This window comes from Syzygium oleosum, unplaced genomic scaffold (genome assembly GCF_021117445.2).
Source record: "Syzygium oleosum isolate NSW1041296 unplaced genomic scaffold, Sole_v2.1 Sole_v2.54, whole genome shotgun sequence".
In the NCBI taxonomy this organism is placed as follows: domain Eukaryota; kingdom Viridiplantae; phylum Streptophyta; class Magnoliopsida; order Myrtales; family Myrtaceae; genus Syzygium; species Syzygium oleosum.
This window is the reverse complement of record NW_026607538.1, coordinates 1274160-1298854: the sequence shown is the minus strand read 5'-3', so window position 1 is coordinate 1298854 and position 24695 is coordinate 1274160. Positions and strand designations below refer to the sequence as shown.

The window sequence follows — 24695 nt, the reverse complement described above, 5'->3', positions numbered from 1 at the left end:
ATCATGTCTATTTTGTATGTCTAAAGATAGAACGCCATTTTTAAGAACCCCCTTCTAAAACTCATTATTGACTACCACAATTTTGGTGAGATATATGTACTCGCGCATGCTCTTTCAACAAGCCAAATGGTGGCCGGGATGACAGCTAGCTGGCAGTAGCTGCATATATGGTGACTAACGACGATGCCGAGGCCAATTCGATCATCAATTAGTGACAGTAGAAGATACTTCATCCATAGAGACAGTGATTCGCTTTGATTAATGACTCAAATGATAAGATAACCGGTTTCCCAACATGATTCATCTATTTCCAAAATAAGTTCGTACTGACAAAGCTCTAGAGAACGTGATCCTGTCTTCAGCCAACTCCAATATGCCTAGAGAGAGAGAGAGAGAGAGAGAGAGAGAGAGAGAGAGAGAGAGAGAGAGAGAGAGAGAGATCTTCACCAGCCGAATTGAGAGCTGCGAGTATACTAGATCAATGAGCTGAACAATATCTCAATATATCAAATTCTAGAAAGAATGTATGTAATCCAAACAAAATATACAAGAGTTTAAAGTGACCCCTAGCAATTCCACGCTAGTTGGTCTATGGGGCTCAAATTATAATACATTCCACCTGCAGCCACTCCTGTTGACGATCGGTCCACGAAATCAAAATCAAAGCTAGAATCCATCGCAGCGGTGCTCATGAAATCGCAGTTGTCGCTTTCCACCCCTAATTTCCCATTTTTCTCATCGTCTGGATTGAGTCCAGGAGGCTGCTGCTGCATCTGCTCTTGCGAGGTGTCTTCGTGCCTAGGCCCTGCCAATACAGCATTTTCCTCGAGGCCACAATCCCAGAGGTAACTCTCCTCCACATTTCCCAATAACCCAGTCGACAATGAGTTCAACAGAGAAGAGAAAGACGATGATGACCTGCCCGCGGCTGCTAAGTCCACCAATCCATGTGGAGAAGCAGCACTAGGGTTTTGTTGGTGGTATTCAAACGACACTATGTTTGAGCTTGTTGAAGAAGTTGCATGCAATATTGGGGGAAAAAGACCAGTACCAGTAGGAGTAATGGCCTGATCAGGACAAGGAACAGAAGGCAATGTGACAAAGGGTATCTTCACATCCATGGAACAATTGCTAGTACTTGTGTCGGTGCTCATGTGGAAAATGGATGATGAGTTGGCCTTCTGAAATAGAGCGGCACTATTGTTGGAGGAATTGACATTGCCTCCACTGCTGTTTTTGAGAGACGAGGTGGTGGAGAGGAGGTTGTGGGTGTTGGGGTCAAGGCCCTGAGCGAGGAGCTTCTTCTTGATGCAGGAGTTCCAAAAGTTCTTGACCTCATTGTCGGTCCTACCGGGCAAGTGCTTGGCTATCTGAGACCACCTGTTGCCAAGAATTCGGTGCACGTCGATGATGGTCCTCTCTTCTTGGGCAGAGAACGAACCCCTTTTCAGGTCAGGCCTCAGGTAGTTTATCCACCTCAATCTGCAGCTCTTCCCACATCTCTGCAACCCTGCTTTATTTTATATCCAACTATTAATTGAATCGGAAGAGCAAAGAAGAAGGGTAAATACTAAAGGAAAAGTAAGATGCAAGGTCTGGATGGTATTGATCATCGTGCCTGCTAGTTTAGGGACAGAACTCCAGCTGCCGTGGCCATGAGTGGTGATGAAGCGCACGAGCTTCTCGTCTTCTTCGGGAGACCACAACCCTCTCTTCACCTTCTGTTTGGTGCAGCAGTGGTGACCCATCTATTGATCCTTCTCTGTTCTTCTCCTCTTCTTCCTCCTCCTCCTTCCCGTTCTACATAACACACTCAGGTTCAGTTGATCAACCTGGAGTGTGCACAGGTGGGTGGGGTTTCTTATATTTTCCTCCAGTTTTATTAGGGAAAGTGGACCTTGGTACAAAACCTTATCAAATGTTTGCTCTAAACAAGGCTTTTCTTTTCGTGTATGATGAGAGAGAGAGAGAGAGAGATGTGCTGGAAATATTTAACTTAGGGTATACTCATGACTCATGAGAGGACCACTGTCTGATCTCTCTCAATTGAGTGTTTTTTACTTTGTTTCTTCAGAGTAGAGTTCCACTGTTCCACAATGTTCCATCACCCTCCATTATTATTATTGAACGTGTTTTAACTGAATTAACTTGATTTTAGACCTTCTATACTTGACTTGCCAGTCGCCGGCTGAGCTTTCTTCTCCTTTTGTCTGAATGTTTTCGCTACTGTTCTTTCATGCCTATCTGTACAAAACAGTACCCTCAGTAGCTTAGCTTAGCTTAGCTAGGAGCTTAGTTCTGTTTCACTTCTACTAAAATTCCATGAGAAGAGTAGTTGTGCAACATCCAGCTTCAACAAGCATGCTCACTTCATTCATTTTTAGAATTATCAAAACCCTTTGTTCTCTATTTGTATTTCTACACCCATTACTCGGCAAAAAAGTAATCTTTTTATTGTCATATCGCTCTAGCCAACTTTCTCTTTTCATCTTTCAATAATACCATTGAATGCACCTTGTATATCCTCATTGACTCCACAAGTACAATGCTATCCTTGCATCATAAAAATTATACGAAAAAAGCTATCAAAAATCCTAGATTATGCCCATTGTGATACATTTACTCTATATTTTTTTTCTGTGACACCAAAAGTCTCAAACTTATACCTATATGACATTTTTTGTGGCTTTTTTCCCAAAATTAAAACACCTCTCTCTCTCCCCCTTGAATCTGATAATCTCCGGGCATAACTCAGCCCCGCCACCAAGCACCACCGCAACCTCCGATGTTGATGTCAACGGCTCCCCATCTTATATAAATAGTGAGAGTAGATGACTAATGACTATAAAGCATGGTAACAAGGCCCTTTGCTCCAATTACTCATCTATTCTGCAGAATAACATGTCATGATTGGAAGAAAGACAGCCGAATATTGATGGTTTAAGATTGTGAAAAGCCAATTTTGGGGGGAAGACCTAATAATGTTATAAAGAGAGGCCCCATCATTTTGCTGCCTGCCTCCAAATTTGACATACAGAAGAGAAGCATCTACCCAAGCGCCCCCCCCCGCTCTCTCTCTCTCTCTCTCTCTCTCCACCTTACACACTCTCTCTCTCTCTCTCTCCACCTTACACAAGCATTTGCATTAAATAATAAGAATTAATGAGGAATTGGCCAACACATCCATCCTTAGTTTACTCAACCGTTGCTTCATTTGTCATTTTCTTGGTGTCGAAGAAGATTGAGATGATTGGGTTAATCTTGCTTTCCATGTTCTTTGCCCTTCTCTTTTCCTTCCTCCTTTCTGTGGAGGAGGTGCTCATCCTATAGAATTCCCCTGCGGAGGAAATCACGTAGAAAAGCAACCTACCCTTTTATGAATGTCGATTTGACTTCCCTTGTCAGATATCATTACCCTCATTTTTGGAGACCCCCCCATACCGACGTGTTCCGGCTTCCTTATTCTAATTGGCACACACGTGTCGAATGTGCTGGCATGTCTCCCTGCTGTCTTTTTCTATCCCTCGCTGCACTATAAGGGCAGGCTGAATTGATATATGCATGGCCAAAACGAAAGCATACCTTTGAAGCATGATACATCTGTTGAGGAGTAGATATTAATAGGTGAATATAGATACTTGGGTTGTTAAAATTGATTTGCTAAATGATGTGATAGACTCTTGTCGAATGATGAAAACATGGATCATCATGAAGCATCATTCAAAAATTTCAATACGGCGGGCACAAGTGTCGTTATAACAATTTGCAACAAGCGACTGGATATTGAAATAAACAAAGAGGCAGAGGAAATGATGCAATAGATATGCACGGTTCGGTTTGTTCAACCGACATTCACTAGAGAGCAAAATAAAAAATTCTATATTTAGATGTAGCAATACAACGAACATTGAACCACACTCGAGAATCGCATGAAAGTGTTTCCCTACTCCTAAAATTACACCTCAAGGTGCCCCCTCAGTGTTTTATTTCACAATCTCTTTCAAAGAACTTCACGTGCAAAAAACCCTAAATACTTGTCACCTTTGGATAGACTTAAGGCAATAGGAAAATTACAATTTCAGTCCTAAACTACGGATTTTAATTCAATCTTAAACATTTCAATTGAATCAATGTAGTCCTAAACCTTGGAGTGAAATTGCAATAAAATCCTCCTAGCCAAGTGTCACATGAAATTTCTGATGTGGCAATCTAATCATCACCTATCATCCTACGTGTCATTGCTAGCCACTTGACGTGGACAACTTTACTCAAAACAATGCCATTTTGCTTATTGTGGCCGCTGATGAGCCAAGGGGTCAATTGAGACACATTTCACTACTTCAGGGTGTTAATGAAGTATTTGCGCAATGTGCAGCATGTCGCAATGTTTTTTGGAACGTTGCCACACGTTTTTAACTAACTTCGTACAATAATACTAATCGGGCGAGTGAAGTATCTCATAAAAGGGTATCTAGATTTCAGCTTTGCAGGAATGAGCTAACATGTTGATTTCAAAATTGTCCAAAAAATATCTCTAATTCTTGTCGCAAGTTTTCAGATACTAAATTTGTTAGGGTACAAATTTGAGAGTCAGTCCAATTTCAGAATCCAAAAACATAAATGTTTGTAGTGAAAAGGACCAATCAATATAATCAATTAGATGGCTTATATAATTGACTAAATTGATAAAGTTGGGTCCAATTAGGTATATGAACGAGGTAGTTTATTACTTGAATTCCGTTGCACATCTCAATGACACTTAAGGTCGAAAATGAATTGGCAATGAGATTAGGACTTTGTACCCTTTAAATGTACAAGTCTCAATATAACAAGGATGTAATCGCTCACAAACCCTCTACCGTAATGTGGATGATTTGCTTTTGATTGGACCGATGATGAAAATCGAGAGCACATAAGGAGCGAAAAACCAACTTAAAATGCCACTCAACCTCGACACTAAACAATGAAACCAAAGCTGTATACTTAATGTATCACGAGGAACAGGAGCAAAAAAGACAGTTGCTTCTAGGTCATCAATGGTTGTGCGCTTCACGATGAATGAAGATTGACTAAGATGTGATAAATGGCGAGAAACAATTCACCAATATCTGCCGACAGTCGCATGATCATAGCTTTAGACCCTTTTCCATGGTCGAAAAGCAGAAAAAACCCCAATCGATTGTGTATTCCCCACTTGTAAAGCTATCTCTACCGTGAATCACTCAATCATTCCCCCCCTTCCATTCAGCTTCCTCCTCCTCCCTTTCAGTTCAAACCCCAAAAAACAAGAAAGGTGGTCTTCTGCTGTCTGGTGTCTACAGTCTGATCTTGATAGGGGAAGGGGAGAGATTCTCTAGGGTTATCTATCCAGTATAGGGTTTTGCATAAAATATAGAGATAATGCTTTTCGTACGTGATGGTGTTACTTGCTTTACCCATAGATATTTTTGTCGCCTTCGAGCGGGTTTGGGTTACACACCCAGTGCAGCCAAAGGAAAATGGAGCAGCAAGAAAGACCTAAAAAATAATATTATATCAGCTGTCGTTTTCGTTGATGACTAATGTATGATGAATTTTCGTGGCTATTGACATTTCCATGCTTCACGTTTCCATCCAATAAATATGTACGAGAATAGACATCTGATTCACAAAAGGGTCGTGCTTGATATTCTGGTAAGCTAACTAATCTCGGTACAAAAAGATAATTATAATACAGAGGCATTCTCCGTAGGGTTCATGGCCGGTTTCATAAGTTAACTTCCCAATTCCATTTTCCTACAAGAACCAAATGTTTGGCCGTGTTCGATGGTGAAAAACACACCAAGTGCTTGTTTTTGTAACAAATGCCGGGTTTACTTAACGTTGAATTATTAATTTACTGAGTAATGTATCATATTGCTATTGGTCGTTGAAGGAGACCCAATTCAAGTCCGACCGACTGTTTAGTTAATAACTCTTTACCATCGCTCTTTTTCTTATTTCTTAACAAGCAATGCTAGGGATACCAAGACTTGTCCACTAAATTGGTTTAATGAATGATATAATATAGTATGTTATTAATAAATATTAAGTGGACCTGTTCAAGCACAATGAGTGTACATCATTTAGTAGATAAATCTTGTATACGGGCCTTAATAAATCTAGCAATATTCTTAGCCATCTATGTGAAGAAATTTTTTCTTTTCTTTGACAAGAAAGTCCACCTTAATGATGATATTGTTGAATTACAACATGTTTGGTTGCAGTAATGGTTATCACATTACATAAGTATTACAAGTTGACTATCTATTACAGTGTTTGCTTGCAATAATAGATATTACACGGATCCCCTACATAGTATCTATCATAGTAATAGCTATTATTGCCTGGTTGTCATAGCTATTGCCAAAATAACTACACTTATTTTTATTATTGTTGTAAGGATAACACCTATTAATTATTTGACTCAGTCACCTATTATAAGATTAATGATTAAAATATCAAATAATAGGTAAATAATTGAAGTAATAATAATTATGTTATCTTGATATATATATAGTTATTTGTTCACTAAATGTTATCATAATATAATAATTAGCATATTATTATTTGCTCAGTATTAAGGACGATTATTAATATTTCATAACGTAATATTATATTATTCATACTATGATGTTTATTGTGATTACTAACTATATTCATTGATGTCAAATTGTGATTCGATAAATTTTTCAATCATACTATTAATTATGTGGTAAATTTTTTTTACTATAATCACAAATTTTATGATTAAAAAGTAAAGCATAACCATTAAATCATTATTAAATAATAGATAAAATAAATGGGGAATTGGACTCACTATTGGCTATTAAAGTGATGATTACTATACTAAAAAATTATTTTAATATGATCACATGATAGGTGCTTAACTTTTAAATACAATAATAACTAAACACTTTATACAAAATTGTATGGAGTAATTTACATGCGGTATTAAACTCATGAATCATGGTTAACTATTAGAGCGATAATCATAACGGTCCCTCTAATTATGTTAATTTGTGAATTCCGATGCCGTTTTCCCCTAACTCTACACGTTATTCACGAAACCAAGCAGCGTGATGGGTATTGCGTTACTTAAACCAAACCACATAATAACTAATGTAGTATCTAATCTTGCCCTTTGTTCTTGCAATATATTTTTCTTCCCGTTGCGTGCTTGTACACAAAGTCGTGCCACAACTGCCTATTGCCAGAGACACGAAGGGATAAAAGAGTGCAGAGAAATTCTGGAAGCAGAGCCTCCAAGTTTCGTACGCAGCAGCCGCCACTACACTAAAGATATAGGAAGACGACTTAACAAGCCAGTTGAAACTTGAGGACCATTCATCAATCATGGCGTATGATCAAGCGACGAAAGACCCATGGAGGCAAACACTCGGTCAAAGCATTGTATACAAGTATAACCCTAGTTTGTATTCTTTGCATGCTGAACAAAAACCAAAGATAGTCATGAGTCATGAGTCTATATATAGAAATCTTGAAGTGTAGATCTGCTTAATAACTTGTGCACTCCATCATCGAATCTTATTTTTTCAAATGGGTGTGAAGCGCAAGAAACAACCATCCATTTCATTCAGCCTCCCCCCAGACGACTCCGTCGTCACCGAGAAGCTACCGTCCTCGCAGAGGGAGATCGAGTTTCTACACTGTGGCCGCAGCATATTTAGCTGGAAGGAGATTGATTTCTGGGGTAAAATATGCAGATGCGTGAAGATGCGATAGGCAAGAGATCTGGTTTATTAGCAGTAGCGATAGAGATGAGCTTTAGCTGCTGGATCTTTGGCTTCAGGTTTACTCCTTTCATGTATCGTCCCATCAATCCAAAAGCTTGTCGAAGCAGCCAGGGAAAATGGATGATATTGAAACGTTGTCGACTTTTTAATAAGAGGGTGAATGCAAAAGTCTCTTTGCATGCCTTTTACTTCAAGAACCCCAGCTGGCCTGAAAATAAAGAACTGAAAATAAAGAATAAAGGCATTCACTCCTAAATCAGCTATCATATATATTTATATATTCTTTGATCACTTTGGGGGCAGCAAAGGCTTCTCGGGGACGAGTTCAATTTTTGGAAAATCGACGACTAATGGACCATGTCTACATCCAGCTTTTGATGTCGAAATCTACGCATCGAGGGCTACCCATCTTTTTTTGCCGTTTATGTTAATAGAAGGTCGTATCTAGGGCCGTCTTGTCCGTATGCATGGTCAACATTAAACTTGATATATATCATAGATACTCACAAGCCGTCTTGTCCATATGTATCGAATAAGACTCCACTCGTAAGGTGTCACTTACGTTATTTTTTAATGGAAGACGGGTTTACCATGGAACTTTGGTTTCACAAACGTTTGACCACTCAATCAACTCCTTTCGGTCGGACAACTCAATTTTGTCTTAGAGAGATTCAATTTTCCCCGTAGGTTACTGGTATTAATCAATCATGAGCTAGTCAATTTTGTTTTAGAGAGATTCAATTTTCACCAAAAGCCCAATCCAAGAGCCAATCGATTGGATTGAGTATGATTTTGGTGATGGATGGGTGATGGCCAAGGGATGGGCCTTGTAAGCTTGGGCTGAATGAAGCGCATGAGCCTGTGTTGGATCCAGTTCCTTAGTTTTGATCAGATGAAGAAGATTAATTATTGTCCACAGAAACCAGAAATATCGAAGCCTATCCATATACTTCCACCTTCCTGTCCTTCCTGCTCGGTGGGTTAATGGCATTGAGCAGCTGTTCCTGTTCGCTGCCGTTGTCGCCACTGCCGCCGGGGACTTTTGATCCCTGTAGCCTCGCGAATACTAGAAGTGAAGTGTCATTCGTCACCAGAAACAATGTTGATGAATCCGGGAACACCAGCAAAAGAAGCAGCTCGATCGGGCCGAAGCCGAACTTGTTGAGCACCACTACCGGAAGAAGAGAAGCTATTGGGATGATGGGGTTAGGCCTTGTGGAGCTCATTGCCTGGCAATTCCCGTGGCAACCCCGGATTGCAGAAGCAGCAGAGACGGCGCCGTGCGAGCTGACGGTGGCGCCTTCGGGGCTCGCCTATTGCGACAAAGTGGTGGGCACCGGTCCTGAGGCTGTCAAAGGACAGTTCATTAAGGTTACGAGTCTCATGACTTGATTTCGTTCATTTTCCTTTCTTGGTTCCTTTGGAGTAAAGAATATGAGTAGAGACAAAGAAAGCAATTGCAGGCGCATTATGTGGGGAAATTGGAGAACGGGAAGGTGTTCGACAGCAGCTACAGTCGCGGCAAGCCTCTCACTTTCAAAGTCGGGGTCGGCGAGGTACTCCTCATCCTTTTCCGGTCCGTCTTGAGCTCAGTGAGGGAGTGATTCTCAATTCAGAATTACCTAAGCTAGCTAGTATTGTATGGGGAATTTGGTGTAGGTGATCAAAGGGTGGGATGAAGGCATTTTAGGTGGGGAGGGAGTGCCACCCATGCTTGCTGGTATGAAATTCCATCTGATGTGATGATCCAACACATTCTTGCACATCTGTCTAAATACCACATGATTACAGGCGGAAAACGGATCTTAAAGCTACCTCCGGAGCTCGGCTATGGCATGAGAGGAACTGGTTGCAGAGGAGGTAAGGTCCATTGATTCATCAGGACAGCCCCGTGATCATCAGTAACAAGTTTCACTCAGCTCAATCTTTTGTGGCGCAGGATCATGTATCATTCCTCCCGACTCTGTGCTCTTGTTTGACGTCGAGTTTGTCGGCAAAGGTTGACGAGGTGAATGCATCGCCGGCAAATATCACAAACACAGAGGGGTGTTGGAGATTTTTCTTGACATGTAAATCGGGATCTTGAGTGATGCCGTGCCGGTTTCTGTAAAGGCTCTTCTAGCGTCTTGTTTCACTTCATGGTCATGTATATCTGAACTCGTCATGTTTTACATCTGCAGACTCATAAACATAAGTAATTGAAATTGACAGAAATTGATGCATGCATAAACAATGAACCGTATAATCTATTTCGGTGACCAACAAGATGGTGCAAAATGAAAACTAGGCTTGCCCAAGATGCATTCATAGTTGTATAAAACACCCGAAAGGCCGAAACATGCGAAGAACCAAAGCAAAGCTATACCGTTTAGAGGTGGAAGATCGAAACGAAAATGGAGAAAGTGGTGCATATTTGCAAGTCGCCACATTCGTCCGCAGTTCAAAACCCAACATAATAAAAATGGGAAAATCTCAAAATACTATCATCATAAGATTAAAGTCACGAAATTTTTCAACATATGGTATATTGCCAATTGTGAGATGACATTAGGGCAGGGTGCAAACATGGCATCTGCCTGCTATGGCTAGAATTATAATTTAAATTAGGGAAAATGACACAAACAGTCCCTGAACTTTGACTCAATGTGCAATGTGATCCATGAACTTTTAATCTGTTCAATGTGGTCCCTAAACTTTAACCCAATGTGGAATATGATCTCTGAATTTTTAATTTGTTCAATGTCGTCCCTGAACTTTTGATACATGTTTAATTTAGTCCCTGAACTATATAAAAATATTCAATGTAGTTCTTTTATTAACTCAAGTTCAGGGACTACTTTAAACTTTTAGGGATCACATTAAATAGATTAAAAGTTCAGGAACCACATTGAACATTAGGCTAAAATTCAGAGACTACATTGAACAAATTAAAAGTTTATGGATCACATTACACATTGAGCCAAAATATAGGGACCGTTTGTATCATTATCCCTTCAAATTACTCGTTACCGATGCACCTGCACGTCGTACATGCTCGTAAATTCGAAATTAGCCTAATGAGTTTGTGCAAGTGATAAGATAATTAGTCATTTTCACTCATTGTCGGAATTTTTTTTCGACTAGCACTTGAATCCACTCAAGCATAGTGCACCCACATTAGATCGACAATGAAGGCCTCCTCATCAATTGTAAAAGATCAAATTGGAAAGAAAAGGGCTTGGAAATAAATACTCATGGTCTCTCCATCTGAAATACCTATGCGAGTATGAATATGTGATTTTGGCGAATTCCTAGGGTCATTTGCGAAAACAGGAAAAAAAGCATTGGGTGTCAAATGGAATAATATTGTAATTGTAGGGGCGAAAACGCAATTTTGTCAAAGTAGCTAGCCGCAAGATGAAAACCTATATAAAGTGGCCTGGCGAGTAGCTACCGGTTCGGCGCTTCTTCTTCTTCCTTCCTTTGCTCGGGCGCAGAAACGAAACCCTAGCTCGCCGGCGCGGCTCGTCTTCGTGGAGGCCCTTGTGGTGTTGCAGTTGCAGAGAGAGAGAGAGAGAGAGAGAGAGAGAGAGAGATGGCGAAGTCTATGAGATCGAAGAGGGAGAAGAGGCTGAGAGCCATCCGGAGGGAGATCGTGGAGCCCTTCTACGACAACAAGGACGCCGCGAAGCTCGCCGCCCAGGAGGCCGCCCTCGCCGCTCCCAAGCTCCCCGTCCCCGCTCTCCCCAATTCCAGTTCCGGTTCCATGGAGGGCGCCGCCGCCGCCGCCTTCGCCGCCGCCACTTCTTCCATGGGTACGTGGTCTCTGCTTCGCCTTGTGTCTTAGTTCTTTGTTGTTGTTGTTGTTGGTGTTGGATTCTGAAGCGAGGCTGTGTCGTAGCTCCGGCGGTACTGTTGCTCTGTTTTCTGTCGTTGTGTCTGAGTGTTCGAGTGGTTAGTTTACGATCTTTCGGCGGTTTTGGTTTGATGGTATTTGGGGAATGTAGTTCCGTAGCTTCCAATTCGGCTGCTGAATCAAACATACTCATCATACATTGTTGTGGAATTTGACTGTGAATTGGGTGTGATTGAATTCACAATGAAGTCATCGTTGCTGAATCTCACTGATGCGGTCTCTAGTTCATCTTCTAGAGTTGAATAGTTCATGAATTGGGCTGTATCCTGCATTTCTTGCCTGAAGGATTAAGTGGAGATTTCAGTGATTCAATCGTGAGCTGCGACCCCTGCTTTACTCGAAAGGCAAGCTTTTAGGGAGGTAGAATAGCTCAATGCTACGGTAGTGTGCCATTGTGAATGCACATAATGATTTGAGGAGGGGAGTTCTCTCATGCTGAAAGATCCTTACACTGTTTTCCGTTTCTTGCAGCGCGCTCTTCTGCTTTATTTCCTCCTTTTATGCATGCCTATGACCTGTTCTGACTGACTGTGTTACTAGGACATGAGGGACATCTGTCAGATTTTAGCTGAACAAATCTGTTCCTGTTTCCTATTAGAAAGTTGGTGGCTAAAAGACCGGTGAAGGAAGTCAATTGTATTCTGCAACTATATGCATAGTGAATAACTCTGTTCTGCTTTTAACAAATAATTCTTTTTCAACTCCTAGCCAAAAATTGCTCCAAGTTCTTGTTAGAACTTCTGCGTGCACTGTGACCAGTGGTTCTTTTTACATTCTTGCATACAATTGTCCTAATTTACTGGCTCGGACTCAACTAGGGTTGACAAATGAAAGGATCCTAAAGAAGGGAAATAAGTCTTCAGCGCTGAGATCGGAAGGATCAATTGTATTTTCACTTGGTTGGAACAAGATAATAATTTGCCTTTGCCATTGTAGTATCAACTATCAACTCTCTGCTGTAGCTTCTTTCGTGGTGGTTAGATTGTCTGAATGATTTGGTGCTTGAACAGATGTAGAAATGGCTGATGGCAATCAAAACAAGAGTTCCTTGAAGCCAGCTGGTGGTGTAGGGAAGAAATCCAAGAGGAAATTCAAGGTGGGTAAAAACAAGCGCCGCGGTAAGGGCAATGTCAGGAGAAAGCGCAACATTTGAACGCCCTTTGGAGGAAAAATCGTCCCGTATCGAAGGTTTTTTGGCTGACTGGACCTGGGATAAGCTTTCCTAATCCAAGGATGAGGCTTACTTATGCTGAGTTCATATGTTTTTAACAATCTAGTAATAGTGTGCAAAAAGTTTGGTGGGGAGAGTTATGTAACCAAAATGCAATTTTGTCCCTAGTACTTGCAGAGTTTTTGTTAGAATTATGTATCCTGAATGAAAAATGAGAATTTCTACGTCTGTTGCAATTTCTGTTAGTGGGTATTCTTCTAAAGAAACTGGCATACTATCCCCTGTACATATATTTGCAGTTTCAATATTTCTTTTTTTTTTTTTTGGTCGAAACAGTTTCACTATCTGTTACTAGGTAAAACATTTAGTGTTTAGGGGACCTACAAATCTCTAGGGCTAGTGATGAATGTAATTCTGATGAGCCTCCTGCTATCAAGATTGTGATAAAGAACATCGAATGTCTCCCACTTTTCACCAAGGACCAGGAGGACCATCGGCTTGTCGAATTCTATCTTAGTGGGGCTGACTTCTGTGACTTCAGCAGACAGTGCAGATTGCTTCATGGGCCTAAAATCCATGAATGGTATAAACTTGAATCTTTAATTGGGCCATCCATTTGACCAAACCAGCCCCATCGTGATAGCAATGGCAAAGATCAGCCTGCCATGGGAAGACTCTTACATAGCATGGAGCTAGATCTTTTAAACGGGTGGGTGGGTTGGGTTAGATTTGAAAATGATCGTACCCAAATAGACTAATTTAACTTGTTTTGACCTTGTAAATCTAGTGATCCATATCCAATCAATACCAGACTTAGAACACTTACATATTTAATCAAATCTAGGAAAATTCATACCCAACTGAAAGGTGACAGTGCGGAGTTAGTGAATGTAAGATCAAGTGTAGGCGAAAGAAAATGAAGAGAGATTAGTAAACGTGGGTTGGATCTAAGTAAGTTGTAAACTTATTTATAACCCATTTACGATTTATTTATGACCCATCCAGCACTCATATCGAATTTAAACTCATTAATGACCTATTTATTATATATAACTAACTTATATAACAACTCAACCACTCGTACATGAGTTGGGTCTAAGTAAGTTATAAACTCATTTATAACTCATTTTCAACTTATTTATGACCCATCCAGTACCCATATCAAATTTAAACTCATTAATGACCTATTTATTATATATAACTAACTTATATAAAAACTCAACCCGTCGTATATGGGTTAAGAAATGACTTTATGACATATTTTGACCGGTTTACACGGAGCTCACGCCTTCATACTGTTTTAAAAATCGTATAGATCCAATCGATGCGATATATAAATCATACTTAAATTTAACCCATACACACGCAATTTGAACTATTAAGAAGGTTGTTTCAAGATGACGAGTCCTTCGTTCTACATCCGACATTCCGTCCATCTTACGCTCATACTAATCTTCTCATGATCTTTCGCGATTGCTAACTTTGATCGAGCAGGTCCTTCATCAAAGTCTTCATTGACCGAGTCCCCAATTAAAACTTGACAAAGACCTGTCTCTGTCAATCGTCAATCGTCATTCATTGCCGTATGGTCCGAGCCCTCCCCACACGCACGCACTAGACTTTGCCCCGACACGCACGTAGAAGAACCCCTTGGAGTCTTCCAAATCCTGCGACTTTTATACAGCATTTCCACGTCAACTCAACAATTGATGTCGCCAACCCTAGTTTCTCAATCCAACATGCACACACCCCTTTTAGAATATAGTCTCCTTTAAAATTTATGCATACCAAGAAAGTAGAAAATGCTTTCTTTTACTCCCACAACAGATCCAGAAGCATAAACAAATCGGATTGACTTCACCAAGAAAACAAAAAAAGGTAAAAAGAACAAAAGGTGGTATGAGAAAGAGCGGATTGACTAGACTTACCTAGTTGCATCACAATGGCCTTCCCAATCAGATTTCAGGGGCGTGCAAGATAATCGAGTCGATTCGCGACACGTGTTCCTTGCACCCTCAACCTGCAATTACCCTCGATATGATTCTACCATTCATTCACCCTTTTTTCAATCTTATATGTATTTTTGGTAGGAATTGTGGTGTGGTTATAATCCATGGGGATGGAGTTGTCACGAGCACCCTAAGTCGGGGTTTTCTTTTTCATTTTGCTTTCGGTTTCACCAAGTGGAGTCATCTTTTCTGACTTTTCCGATAGTGATGTTGATGATGAGGTAGGAATCAATCCCTGATGCTAGGAACCTGCTTGGCTTGGACTAATCTTTCTCAGGCAGGATGAGAGTAGTAACTGGGAAGGAGGACGAGAACAATTTTAGGCTTGATTGATCAGCAATTCTGGATGGGGATGGCGTGAATCTGATGAAACCCGAAAGAAAAACGGGGTGTGGGGGATAAGGTGAAAGCAAAGTGAACGCTTCAGACAGAAAGTGGGATTTCATCTTTATGACTAACCAAATGAAAAAAAAGGTGGGATCATTCTTTCTCTCTCTCGAAACATATTACAAGCAAACGAGTTGCACGCTACTTGCGGACTGTTTTCTTTTTTATGAACGTCTAGTGTGCTGTAGAGAAACTTCATCTAGGCTCGTTGCTGCAACAATACCATCTGTTTTGGGCCATGGCTCACTCGCACCTACACTAATTTAAAACATTTTTATGCTACTGCAAGGATGTAACTTTAGAGACGTATCTACTAGCGTAGTAACCGAAACATAGGTAGTCCCATGTATTAGGTCCGAATAAGCAATCAAGAGAGGGGGTGAATTGAATTTTTTTTTATATTAAAGAAAACATAAACTAATTTCTGTAGAAATAACTCCGATAAAATATTGTTTCCACGCGTAAAATGAACTGGCGATAAAAGCAGCGACACAGTCAACGGGTTTAGGGAGGCAAAAATTGCAAACGAGATTTATAGAGGTTCTGCTCGACTATGCCTACTCCTCTCTTTGTGGCACTAGCAGCCCAAATATGCTGAGTTCCACTAGTTAAACCACGAGTACAAATACCGCCTTATTACTAGTGTAGAACTTGCTGCCATGCGGAACCTGACCAATTTCTATAGTTAATTATTTTGCGATCTTTTGCATAAATAATTATGGAGTATCATACTTTATTGCTGTGAGCTGGTTCTTCGATTTAAAAACACTAATGATCATCAAATTAACATACAAAAAAGTGCCCAACGATCAAGTCTTGCTGTTTTGCAGAACCATGATTTTTGTGCTGCACCCTTTCCTTCTGTAAATTTCCAAACATAACAAAATTTGATTCAAATGCTGAAAGAATCAAATCCCTAGCTTCTGCATGATTTAAAAGTGAGTCTCTGCACACTGAATTGAGCCTATTAAATGCTTAGAATTAAGTTCCGTTACCATCAAAATCTTTCGGGGATAATTCCCAATACAATGTCTTGATTCAGGCTCTGGTACCTTAGTGGGGGAGATTACTGAAAAAGCCATAAACCTATTGCACTTACGCCAATTTAATCATAAACCTTTCAATTTGGCCAATTGAATCCTTCTGGCAAATTTTGGCCGAAAATTACTAACGTGGACGCCAGTCGTCCTACGTGCCATAACCGGCACTAATGTGAACAATTTTTTAAAAATATTTTTTGAATTTTGAATTTTTTTCTTTTCCTTTTTCTTTTCATTGTGGTCGGCGAGGTGAGGGGATCCTCGCCCAGTGGCCGGTGATGGTCGTTGGCGACCTTCGTTGGCCAAAATGAAAGAAAAAAAGAAGAAAAATGATAAAATTATTCAAATTTTTTTTAAAAAAATTGTCTATGTCAACACTGACTAAGCCACATAGGATGGTTAGCGTTTATGTTAGCGATTTTTGGCCAAAAGCAGCCAAGAGAACTCAATTTGCAAATTGTTTAAAGGTTTATGACTAAATTGACTAAAATTAAAACGTTTAGGATTAAATTGGCACAATCGCAATAAATTTGAGATTTTTTTTTGTAATTTTCCATACCTTTGTTAGTAGCCCCATTAGGGTCCATCATTAGTGTGATACTGTTCATTCTAGTCGCAGTCCACCGGTGCTTGCATGACCTTAAAATGCTTCATGTCATCTAAAGCTTCATTTACCAACCCAACAGATCTGATACGAGTGATACGAGATAAAGGAGATATATTGAAATTAATAAAGGAAGTCATTGGGTGCTCATGGCTTTGGCAAAGAATAGAATCACACTGATGAAGAAGCAGGACCTTCACGAAAATCAGATCAAATCAAATAAGCAAGAAAGGCAAAAACAGGGGATGGTTGAACAGAAGGGCAAGTGCAATGAGATGGGAAGAGATTTGAAAAGTACAAGTGGCTGAGCTGCACCAAGCACGGTCGTTGGGCTGACTCCGTCCACCACCCTCCCTTTGCTTCTCTCTCTTCCCTCCTTCCTCCCTTTTTCTTTACGTCACAGCTACATTTTTCATATATATATTATACATTTATACATATATATTTCTTATCACAAGGACATCAAGCTACCCCAGGTGAATCTCTCTCTCTGTCTCTCTCCTAAGTCTGTCCATTAGTCAACTAACTCCTTCCTTCTTCCTTAAACTTCCCTCTCACTGTTTGATACGAACACCATTACGTTTGCATCAGAAAAGAGCCTCCAATCCATCCCACACCCACCACCATGGCTCTGCTCGGAGCCCTGCTTCTGGCGTTTGCGTTGGCCGCGAGCTCTGCTTGTTGGGCTCACTTCGTAGTGGAGAAGAGCAGCATCAAGGTCCTTTCACCGCTGAGCATAAGGTCGAAGCACGATGGAGCCATCGGCAACTTCGGAGTGCCCAAGTATGGAGGCATCCTGGTTGGCTCTGTGGCCTATCCTGGCAAGGATGTTTCCAATGGTTGCGAGGCCTTTGATGGTGATAAGCCCTTCAAGTCCAAGTTCTCTCGACCCACCATCCTCCTTCTTGACCGTGGAGGTAACTGCTCTCTCTCTCTCAAATTCTTAGATGTGTCCGTGGAGTTCCTTTCTGTGTTTTTGTGAGAGGCATCGCTTCAGGCACAGCTATGTCTCCTCGCTGATTGGTCTTCTTGGTGCTAAAAAGTGATGCTTTATTACCCACTTTAGACCTCCTGATCATTGTTGCTTAGACTAGTTACGTGGGATCATAGTACTTTGCTGGCATGAAAAGATCGATTCTATTGGTTTGCTTCAACAGTGATAGAAATCAGAAAGACAGATCTTGTTCTTGATTTCCGTGGACAGTTCTGTTTGGCATGGCTTGCGGCTTAGATGCTAAGACAAACTTCTTGAATTCAATCCTGCTTCAGGTTGCTATTTTGCGAAGAAAGTGTGGAACGGCCAGCAGGCCGGAGCTGCTGCGGTGCTAGTCGCTGATAACAGAGATGAGCCTTTAATAACCATGGATTCGCCTGAGGAGAGCACTGACGCTGACGGATACATCGAGAAGATTGGAATTCCATCGGCTCTTATAGAGAGGTCGTTTGGGGAGAGCTTGAAGCAAGCGTTGAAGAAAGACGAAGAGGTCGTAATAAAACTGGACTGGAGAGAGTCCATGCCTCACCCTGATGAGAGAGTCGAGTATGAGTTCTGGACCAATAGCAATGACGAGTGCGGGAACCGATGTGATGAGCAGATGAACTTCGTGAAGAATTTCAAGGGCCATGCCCAGATCCTCGAGAAGCGTGGTTACACTTTGTTCACGCCTCATTATATCACTTGGTACTGTCCTCGGGCTTTTGTTGAGAGCAACCAATGCAAGTCTCAGTGCATAAACCATGGGAGATATTGCGCACCAGACCCGGAGCAGGACTTTGGGGAGGGATATGATGGAAAGGATGTGGTGTTTGAGAACTTGAGGCAACTCTGTGTTCATCGCGTCGCGAACGAGAGCAACCACTCCTGGGTTTGGTGGGATTACGTGACCGATTTTCACATCAGATGTTCCATGAAGGAAAAGAAATATAGCAAAGATTGTGCCGAGGATGTGACCAAATCACTTGGTGAGTTATGTTCCTGGGAATTATTCAGTTTTTCGCTTCTGTGACCATAATTGTGAATGAGCTTGACTATTTGGCCAGGTTTGCCTATTGATAAAATTAAAAGATGCATGGGGGATCCTGAAGCTGATGTTGAGAATGAAGTCCTGAAAATTGAGCAGGAGCACCAGGTAATGCATGGTCTTTGTTCCTCTTTCACAGTGCGTTTGAAATAAGTAGATTTTTCATAAGTTTCTTTAAAGCTAATGTAGAGACAAAAATACTAAGTAAGTTGTCTAATTATGTAATTGATATTTAGGTTGGCCGAGGATCTCGGGGTGATGTCACCATATTGCCAACACTAGTCATCAACAATGTTCAATATCGAGGTTTGTTTTGCAATTCTAGGTGTTATAGTGTGCTAGAGGATTGAATTTGTATGTTCTTCCCAATTGCTTGTGTAATCAAGCTGTTTGCATTGCTCTCCTGTGTCCATCCATAGCTACAGACTGATTCAGTATCTATGCTTGCCCAGTATCTATCGTTATATTCTAAAGTAAAATAAATGTGTACTTTATGAGGAAGTCATCTATTTGTTACTCTCTAGGAAAATTGGAGAGAACTGCTGTGCTGCAAGCCTTATGTGCTGGATTTAAGGAGGGGACGGATCCTCCAGTTTGTTTGAGTGCAGGTTAATCTTTGTATTATTGTGTCCTTCTCCCAGTTGATGACTTGCAGTTCAGTGTTCGCAATATTATCTGACACTTACTGATGGCTTGATGCTACTTCACAGATCTTGAGACCAACGAGTGCCTCGAAAATAATGGCGGTTGTTGGCAGGATGTCCAGTCAAATGTTACTGCTTGCAAAGTACGTTCTGAAGACCTTCCTCAAATATTTTGCATTTGTCCCCAAGTTTCAGTTTTGCAATTAAACCGAATCGTTACTTTTCCAGGACACATTTAGAGGAAGAGTATGCGAGTGCCCCAGTGTACAAGGTGTTCAGTACAAAGGAGATGGCTATATGTCTTGCGAAGGTACAGCTTTATTGCTTCACCAATGAGTGGCATATCGTAGACGTGTTGTTTTTGCCCCTGAAGTGTAAAGTATTCACTCATCCAACTATTTGAGCACGTGATTTAGAATGGAAAAAGGTAAAAGAGAAACAAGTTTTGGGTGCTAGTGAATTGTGATGACTTTGGTGAATGATGGGAATATCTAAATAGAGACGGAGAAAATATTTCTGGTTGGTTTGTGCCAAAGTTTGGAAATGTAGCTGATGACATAGTATTCAGCTATAAATTCACTTTTGCAAGCAGTGTTTTTGCACAGCCATGCTTCCGCGCCTACCTTGCTGTATTAAAGATATCGTTGCCTCTATTTAATCGAGTAAATTAGCTAACCAAGTGACCAAATAGTGAATGCATTAACTTAGTACTCACTCTTGGTTCATAAATGGCAGCATTTGGACCTGGACGGTGTGCCATCAACAATGGAGGTTGCTGGTCAGATGAGAAAAATGGGAGAACCTTCTCAGCATGCTCAGTTCAGTACTGTTACTTTTTTTTTGTTTGCATTAGTTTCTTTATTACCATTGACAATAACTTTACCTGCCACCAGAAGTTTCACTTGGTCTAACATATAACTTATCTCGCTCATTTTCCTTGTTCATATGAATAGGAGTCTCAATTGTCTGGATGCAGCTGCCCACACGGATTTCAAGGGGATGGTCACAAATGTGAAGGTGCGAAATTTTACCTATGTGACTTGAAAAATTATATTTACATAGTTATCTGTGACATCCACATACGTCAACCTTCTGCTATAATTGTTTAACAGATGTTGATGAATGCAAGGAACGTTCTGCTTGTCAATGCGATGGTTGCTCATGCAAGAACACATATGGTGGATATGACTGCAAGTGCAAAGGAAACCACATATATATCGCGCAGCACGATACATGCATTGGTAAGGCAATTGTGTTCTACTTGGGAAACCATTTGTGCGCTAGCCCAAGATCTGCAGAAAGCGGTCTTAAAAATCTTCTCTTTATTGGAAATGAGCTTCGAAAGTTGAAGTTTTGTACTGATCATGAAACTGCCTCTGCTTCTTATTTAAGCTATATCTTCTCTTGGTGAGAGAGAATTATGCATGATAGATGATAGTCATACATATATCCTGAAAGGCCTCACAAAAAAATGGAGATGAACCAAGAAAGTAGCTGGCATGGCCAGATTTATGTTCTTACCAAAAAGAAAAACTCCATAAACCTCTTATTCACAAAAAATTGTCACTTTGCTGACAATTCTACAGAGAGGAATGGCTCTAGACTTGGATGGTTCGTCACAGTATTGGTATTGGCAGCTGTAGCAGGTGTTTCAGTTGCCGGATATATCTTCTACAAATACAGGCTCCGGGTATGTGGAAAAATATATGATCAAGCAGATTTATATCCTTTTCTCTCACCTTGGCAATGAGCTGATATTTCGCTGAAAATTTGCACTTTGCAGTCTTACATGGACTCAGAGATCATGTCAATCATGTCTCAATACATGCCACTAGACAACCACCAACCCCCTGAAGTTCAAACAGATGTGCAGCCACTGCGAGGAGGAACAAGGGTGTGAGGTAAGTGACTCGACAAGTACTTCAATCCTCACCTCCCATTTTTGAGGAAGCCGGGCTTTACATATTAATCCTTGGGTTTCTTCTACTTTGGCAGGGAGAGACTATGCACACAATGCCATGTGAAAGCTGTGATGTGAGGAAATTGCTTCCTGCAGACGGCGAACTATATTTTTTCCTTGATCCATGGTATACAGTCCTTGTGAGAATTGGAGAGGGTGGGGTTTTGTTCATCATGACACACATTAGGATTCTGATAATTATACCACACAAGGAAAGTGTTGGCAGAACCCCACTTGTTCTGTAGATAAGAGTTGTTGAGTTGTATACATGTGTATCATATAAGCCTCAGTTGGAGGTTCATATAGAGATTTTATGCGATTAATAGATGTTAAAAAATAAGGTGAAAGAACCATAATGTACTTGAGCACTTACAATAGATGTATGTACCAAAGCACTTGCATTAGATCTATTCATCTTCCTTCTCTTACGCCAAGATGATGCTGATTACTGTTTATTGAGTTCCCTTTTCAATTCAAGTGCCCATTTCCGGCCTGAAATATGCAAGACATGCACTGTCCCTCACATGCACCACAGATTTCTTCGAGCCGCTTCTAATCTTCTTTTCCAGTTCATTAAAATTAAAAGATGATCTTTCTACCCCATGAATATGAGCAGACCAGACAAATCAACCACATGACAGCATACCGAGTTCAAGTACTTTATTGTTTATTTGGTGACCTTTTGCATGGAAAAAGAAGCATAATAGGCATAAGAACAATCTAAAAATTTTCCTACTTTACAATTGGCAATCTGACTCATGCCTGTGTGGGCTCATCTATAGACACGACTGCCAAAAGAAAACAACAACAAAGCAGGCAAAGCACGAAGCTAAAAGTTGTATAAAAGGATGAGGAGTGTTGCAGAGTGAAGGAAGCAAATTAGTTGCCTTTTTTCACAACTTGCTTTGGTTGTGCTTCAGCAGTTTCACCAAAACGTTACTCCTGTAGTGCTTAAGTATTGACTCTGAGAGAGAGAGAGAGAGAGAGAGAGAGAGAGAGAGATGCTTTCGTTGTGCTTCAGCAGTTTCACCAAAACGTTACTCCTGTAGTGCTCAAGTATTGACTCTGAGAGAGAGAGAGAGAGAGAGAGAGAGAGAGAGAGAGAGAGAGAGAGAGAGAGAGAGAGAGAGGGAGAGAGTACCAACTACTTCAGAGTTCTTTCCAAAACAAAAATCCAATTCTAATTGCATGTTACATCAATATCCACAGGAGCAAAGTCTCCCTTAATACCAAGAACACTGCTTTCTTACTTTCAGAATTTAACTACCTAAACTACAAACAGTTAGGGAAGATAAACCCTTCATTCACGTCTAACTTCCTCAGAGAATCTGTAGCAGTTAGTTGCTAGACAAAAAGTACAACAAATAAAAACCTCGTGCCGATGCACTAGCTAGTTACTACATAACAGCAGGCGGAACCAACTGTTGCAGCTGGTGGACAACATGTGACATCCTCAGTCTCATGGATGGCACATGCTGCGTGCAAGTGTAAACAAGGTCCACAACCTTTTGAATATCTCCAGCTTCTGGAATGTTAGCAGAAGAAGATGAAGATATGAGAGGATCTAATTGCTCTGGGTAGCGGTGAGCCTGCACCAGAGGTGTTGCCCATTCAAATTTACTTTGCCAACCTACAGAGTCAACTGCCTATGCAGGCCTACGCCCACTTATGATTTCAAGCAGAAGCACTCCGAAACTATACACATCACTCTTTGTCGTTATCTCATTTCTATACACGAATTCTGGGGCAAGGTACCCATGTGTGCCCCCAGCCATCACTGTCCTCTCATGCATCACTTCCCATGGCACAAACTTTGAAAGGCCTACCCCCGTTAGATGGGCTCCAAATTCTTCATCGAGTAATTACTGGTGCGAATATCACGATGCACGACATGTGGGTTGACCTTGTCATGCAGGAATCTGGAGGTAAAACAAAACCAAGTAAGATTCAGTTTACCAAGCTAAAGACAAGGAGAAGTAGGATTATGTTCATCATACAGGAATTTCTACTTCAAAGTAAAAATCTCGAAAAACATATGTTAAACTACAGTACAAAGTATGCAAGAAATTCAATCCTGTTTATTCCCATTGTTTAGATCAATGCCACACAGGGAATCATGTTCACATTATTTCTAGTCCAACTATTAGCAATCGATGTATTTGCTGTGCTTTCAGTTTTCATAGAAACCCACACTTCAAAGACCAATCTGAAGGTAGCATTGGAAAAAGAAACGAAAGACTCAATGAAGAGGGCAAGCATCTCAGAACCTATATATGATCATCTAAAAAGGGTTAGACTTGCGCAATTCCTTGAGCAAGTGTTGTGGCAATTTTCAATCTCATGGCCCAATCCAAGCTCCGGCCACCTCTTGGTATGTGGTGCAACCATCTATCTAGAGGCCCATTAGCTATAAACTCATAGACTATGTAACAGTCACCGTGATTGTAATAACATCCTTTGACCGCAACCAAATTTGGATGATGAAGTCTAGCAACTGTTCCAATTTCAGAATAAAACTCCTTTCACTGAAAAGTAGTCCTCTTCAATCTCGACTGCAACCTTAGAACCATCTGGCATACAAAATTTCTTTCAACTCCTAGCCAAAAATTGCTCCAGGTTCCGGTTAGAACGCGTGCACTGTGACCAGTACTTCTTTTTTCATTCTTGCATACAATTGTCCTGATTTGCTGGCTCGGATGAAACTAGGAGTTGACAAATGATAGGATCCTCAAAGAATAGAAATAAGTCTTAAGCTCCGAGACTGGAACCAGATAATAAGTTGCCTTTGCCATTGTAGTATCAACTCTCTGCTGTAGCTTCTTTCGTGGTGGTTAGATTGTCTGAATGATTTGGTGCTTGAACAGACGTAGAAATGGCTGATGGCAATCAAAACAAGAGTTCCTTGAAGCCAGCTGGTGGTGTAGGGAAGAAATCCAACGGGAAATTCAAGGTGGGTAAAAACAAGCGCCGCGGTAAGGGCAATGTCAGGAGACAGCGCAACATTTGAATGCCCTTTGGAAGAAAAATCATCCCGTATCGAAGTTTTTTTGGCTGACTGGACCTGGGATAACCTTCCTAATCCAAGGATGAGGCTTACTTATGATTAGTTCATATGTTTTAAACAATCTAGTAATGGTGTGCAAAAAGTTTGGTGGGGGGAGTTGTTCATGTTATGTAACCAGAATGCAA

The 24695-nt window shown here is 40.8% G+C and overlaps 4 protein-coding genes and 1 pseudogene across 4 annotated transcripts; 3 read left to right on the top strand and 2 right to left on the bottom strand.

The window, feature by feature from the left end:
• Positions 1–482: 482 nt before the first annotated feature.
• On the bottom strand, positions 483–1948 carry LOC115686351 (MYB-like transcription factor 4). The gene is made up of 2 exons (XM_030611611.2): positions 1619–1948; positions 483–1510 (listed from the first exon to the last, which is right to left on the bottom strand). Exons 1-2 carry the CDS (start codon positions 1746–1748, stop codon positions 567–569), a joined length of 1074 nt encoding a protein of 357 aa, XP_030467471.1. The 5' UTR covers positions 1749–1948; the 3' UTR covers positions 483–566.
• A 6749-nt stretch (positions 1949–8697) lies between these two features.
• LOC115686345 (peptidyl-prolyl cis-trans isomerase FKBP13, chloroplastic) lies at positions 8698–9989 on the top strand. The gene is made up of 5 exons (XM_030611601.2): positions 8698–9146; positions 9239–9331; positions 9435–9495; positions 9567–9635; positions 9715–9989. The coding sequence occupies exons 1-5, from the start codon at positions 8760–8762 to the stop codon at positions 9777–9779; spliced, it is 675 nt and encodes a 224-aa protein (XP_030467461.1). The 5' UTR covers positions 8698–8759; the 3' UTR covers positions 9780–9989.
• A 1234-nt stretch (positions 9990–11223) lies between these two features.
• LOC115686411 (uncharacterized) lies at positions 11224–13127 on the top strand. The gene is made up of 2 exons (XM_030611693.2): positions 11224–11569; positions 12681–13127. The coding sequence occupies exons 1-2, from the start codon at positions 11350–11352 to the stop codon at positions 12821–12823; spliced, it is 363 nt and encodes a 120-aa protein (XP_030467553.1). The 5' UTR covers positions 11224–11349; the 3' UTR covers positions 12824–13127.
• Positions 13128–17328: 4201 nt separating this feature from the next.
• On the top strand, positions 17329–21940 carry LOC115686407 (vacuolar-sorting receptor 6-like). The gene is made up of 13 exons (XM_030611690.2): positions 17329–17798; positions 18151–18843; positions 18922–19010; positions 19139–19208; positions 19427–19510; positions 19613–19689; positions 19775–19856; positions 20282–20364; positions 20500–20563; positions 20659–20787; positions 21133–21236; positions 21330–21447; positions 21542–21940. The coding sequence occupies exons 1-12, from the start codon at positions 17507–17509 to the stop codon at positions 21444–21446; spliced, it is 1884 nt and encodes a 627-aa protein (XP_030467550.1). The 5' UTR covers positions 17329–17506; the 3' UTR covers position 21447; positions 21542–21940.
• Positions 21941–22641: 701 nt separating this feature from the next.
• LOC115686379 (C-type lectin receptor-like tyrosine-protein kinase At1g52310) lies at positions 22642–24076 on the bottom strand (annotated as a pseudogene).
• Between the last annotated feature and the right edge of the window lie 619 nt (positions 24077–24695).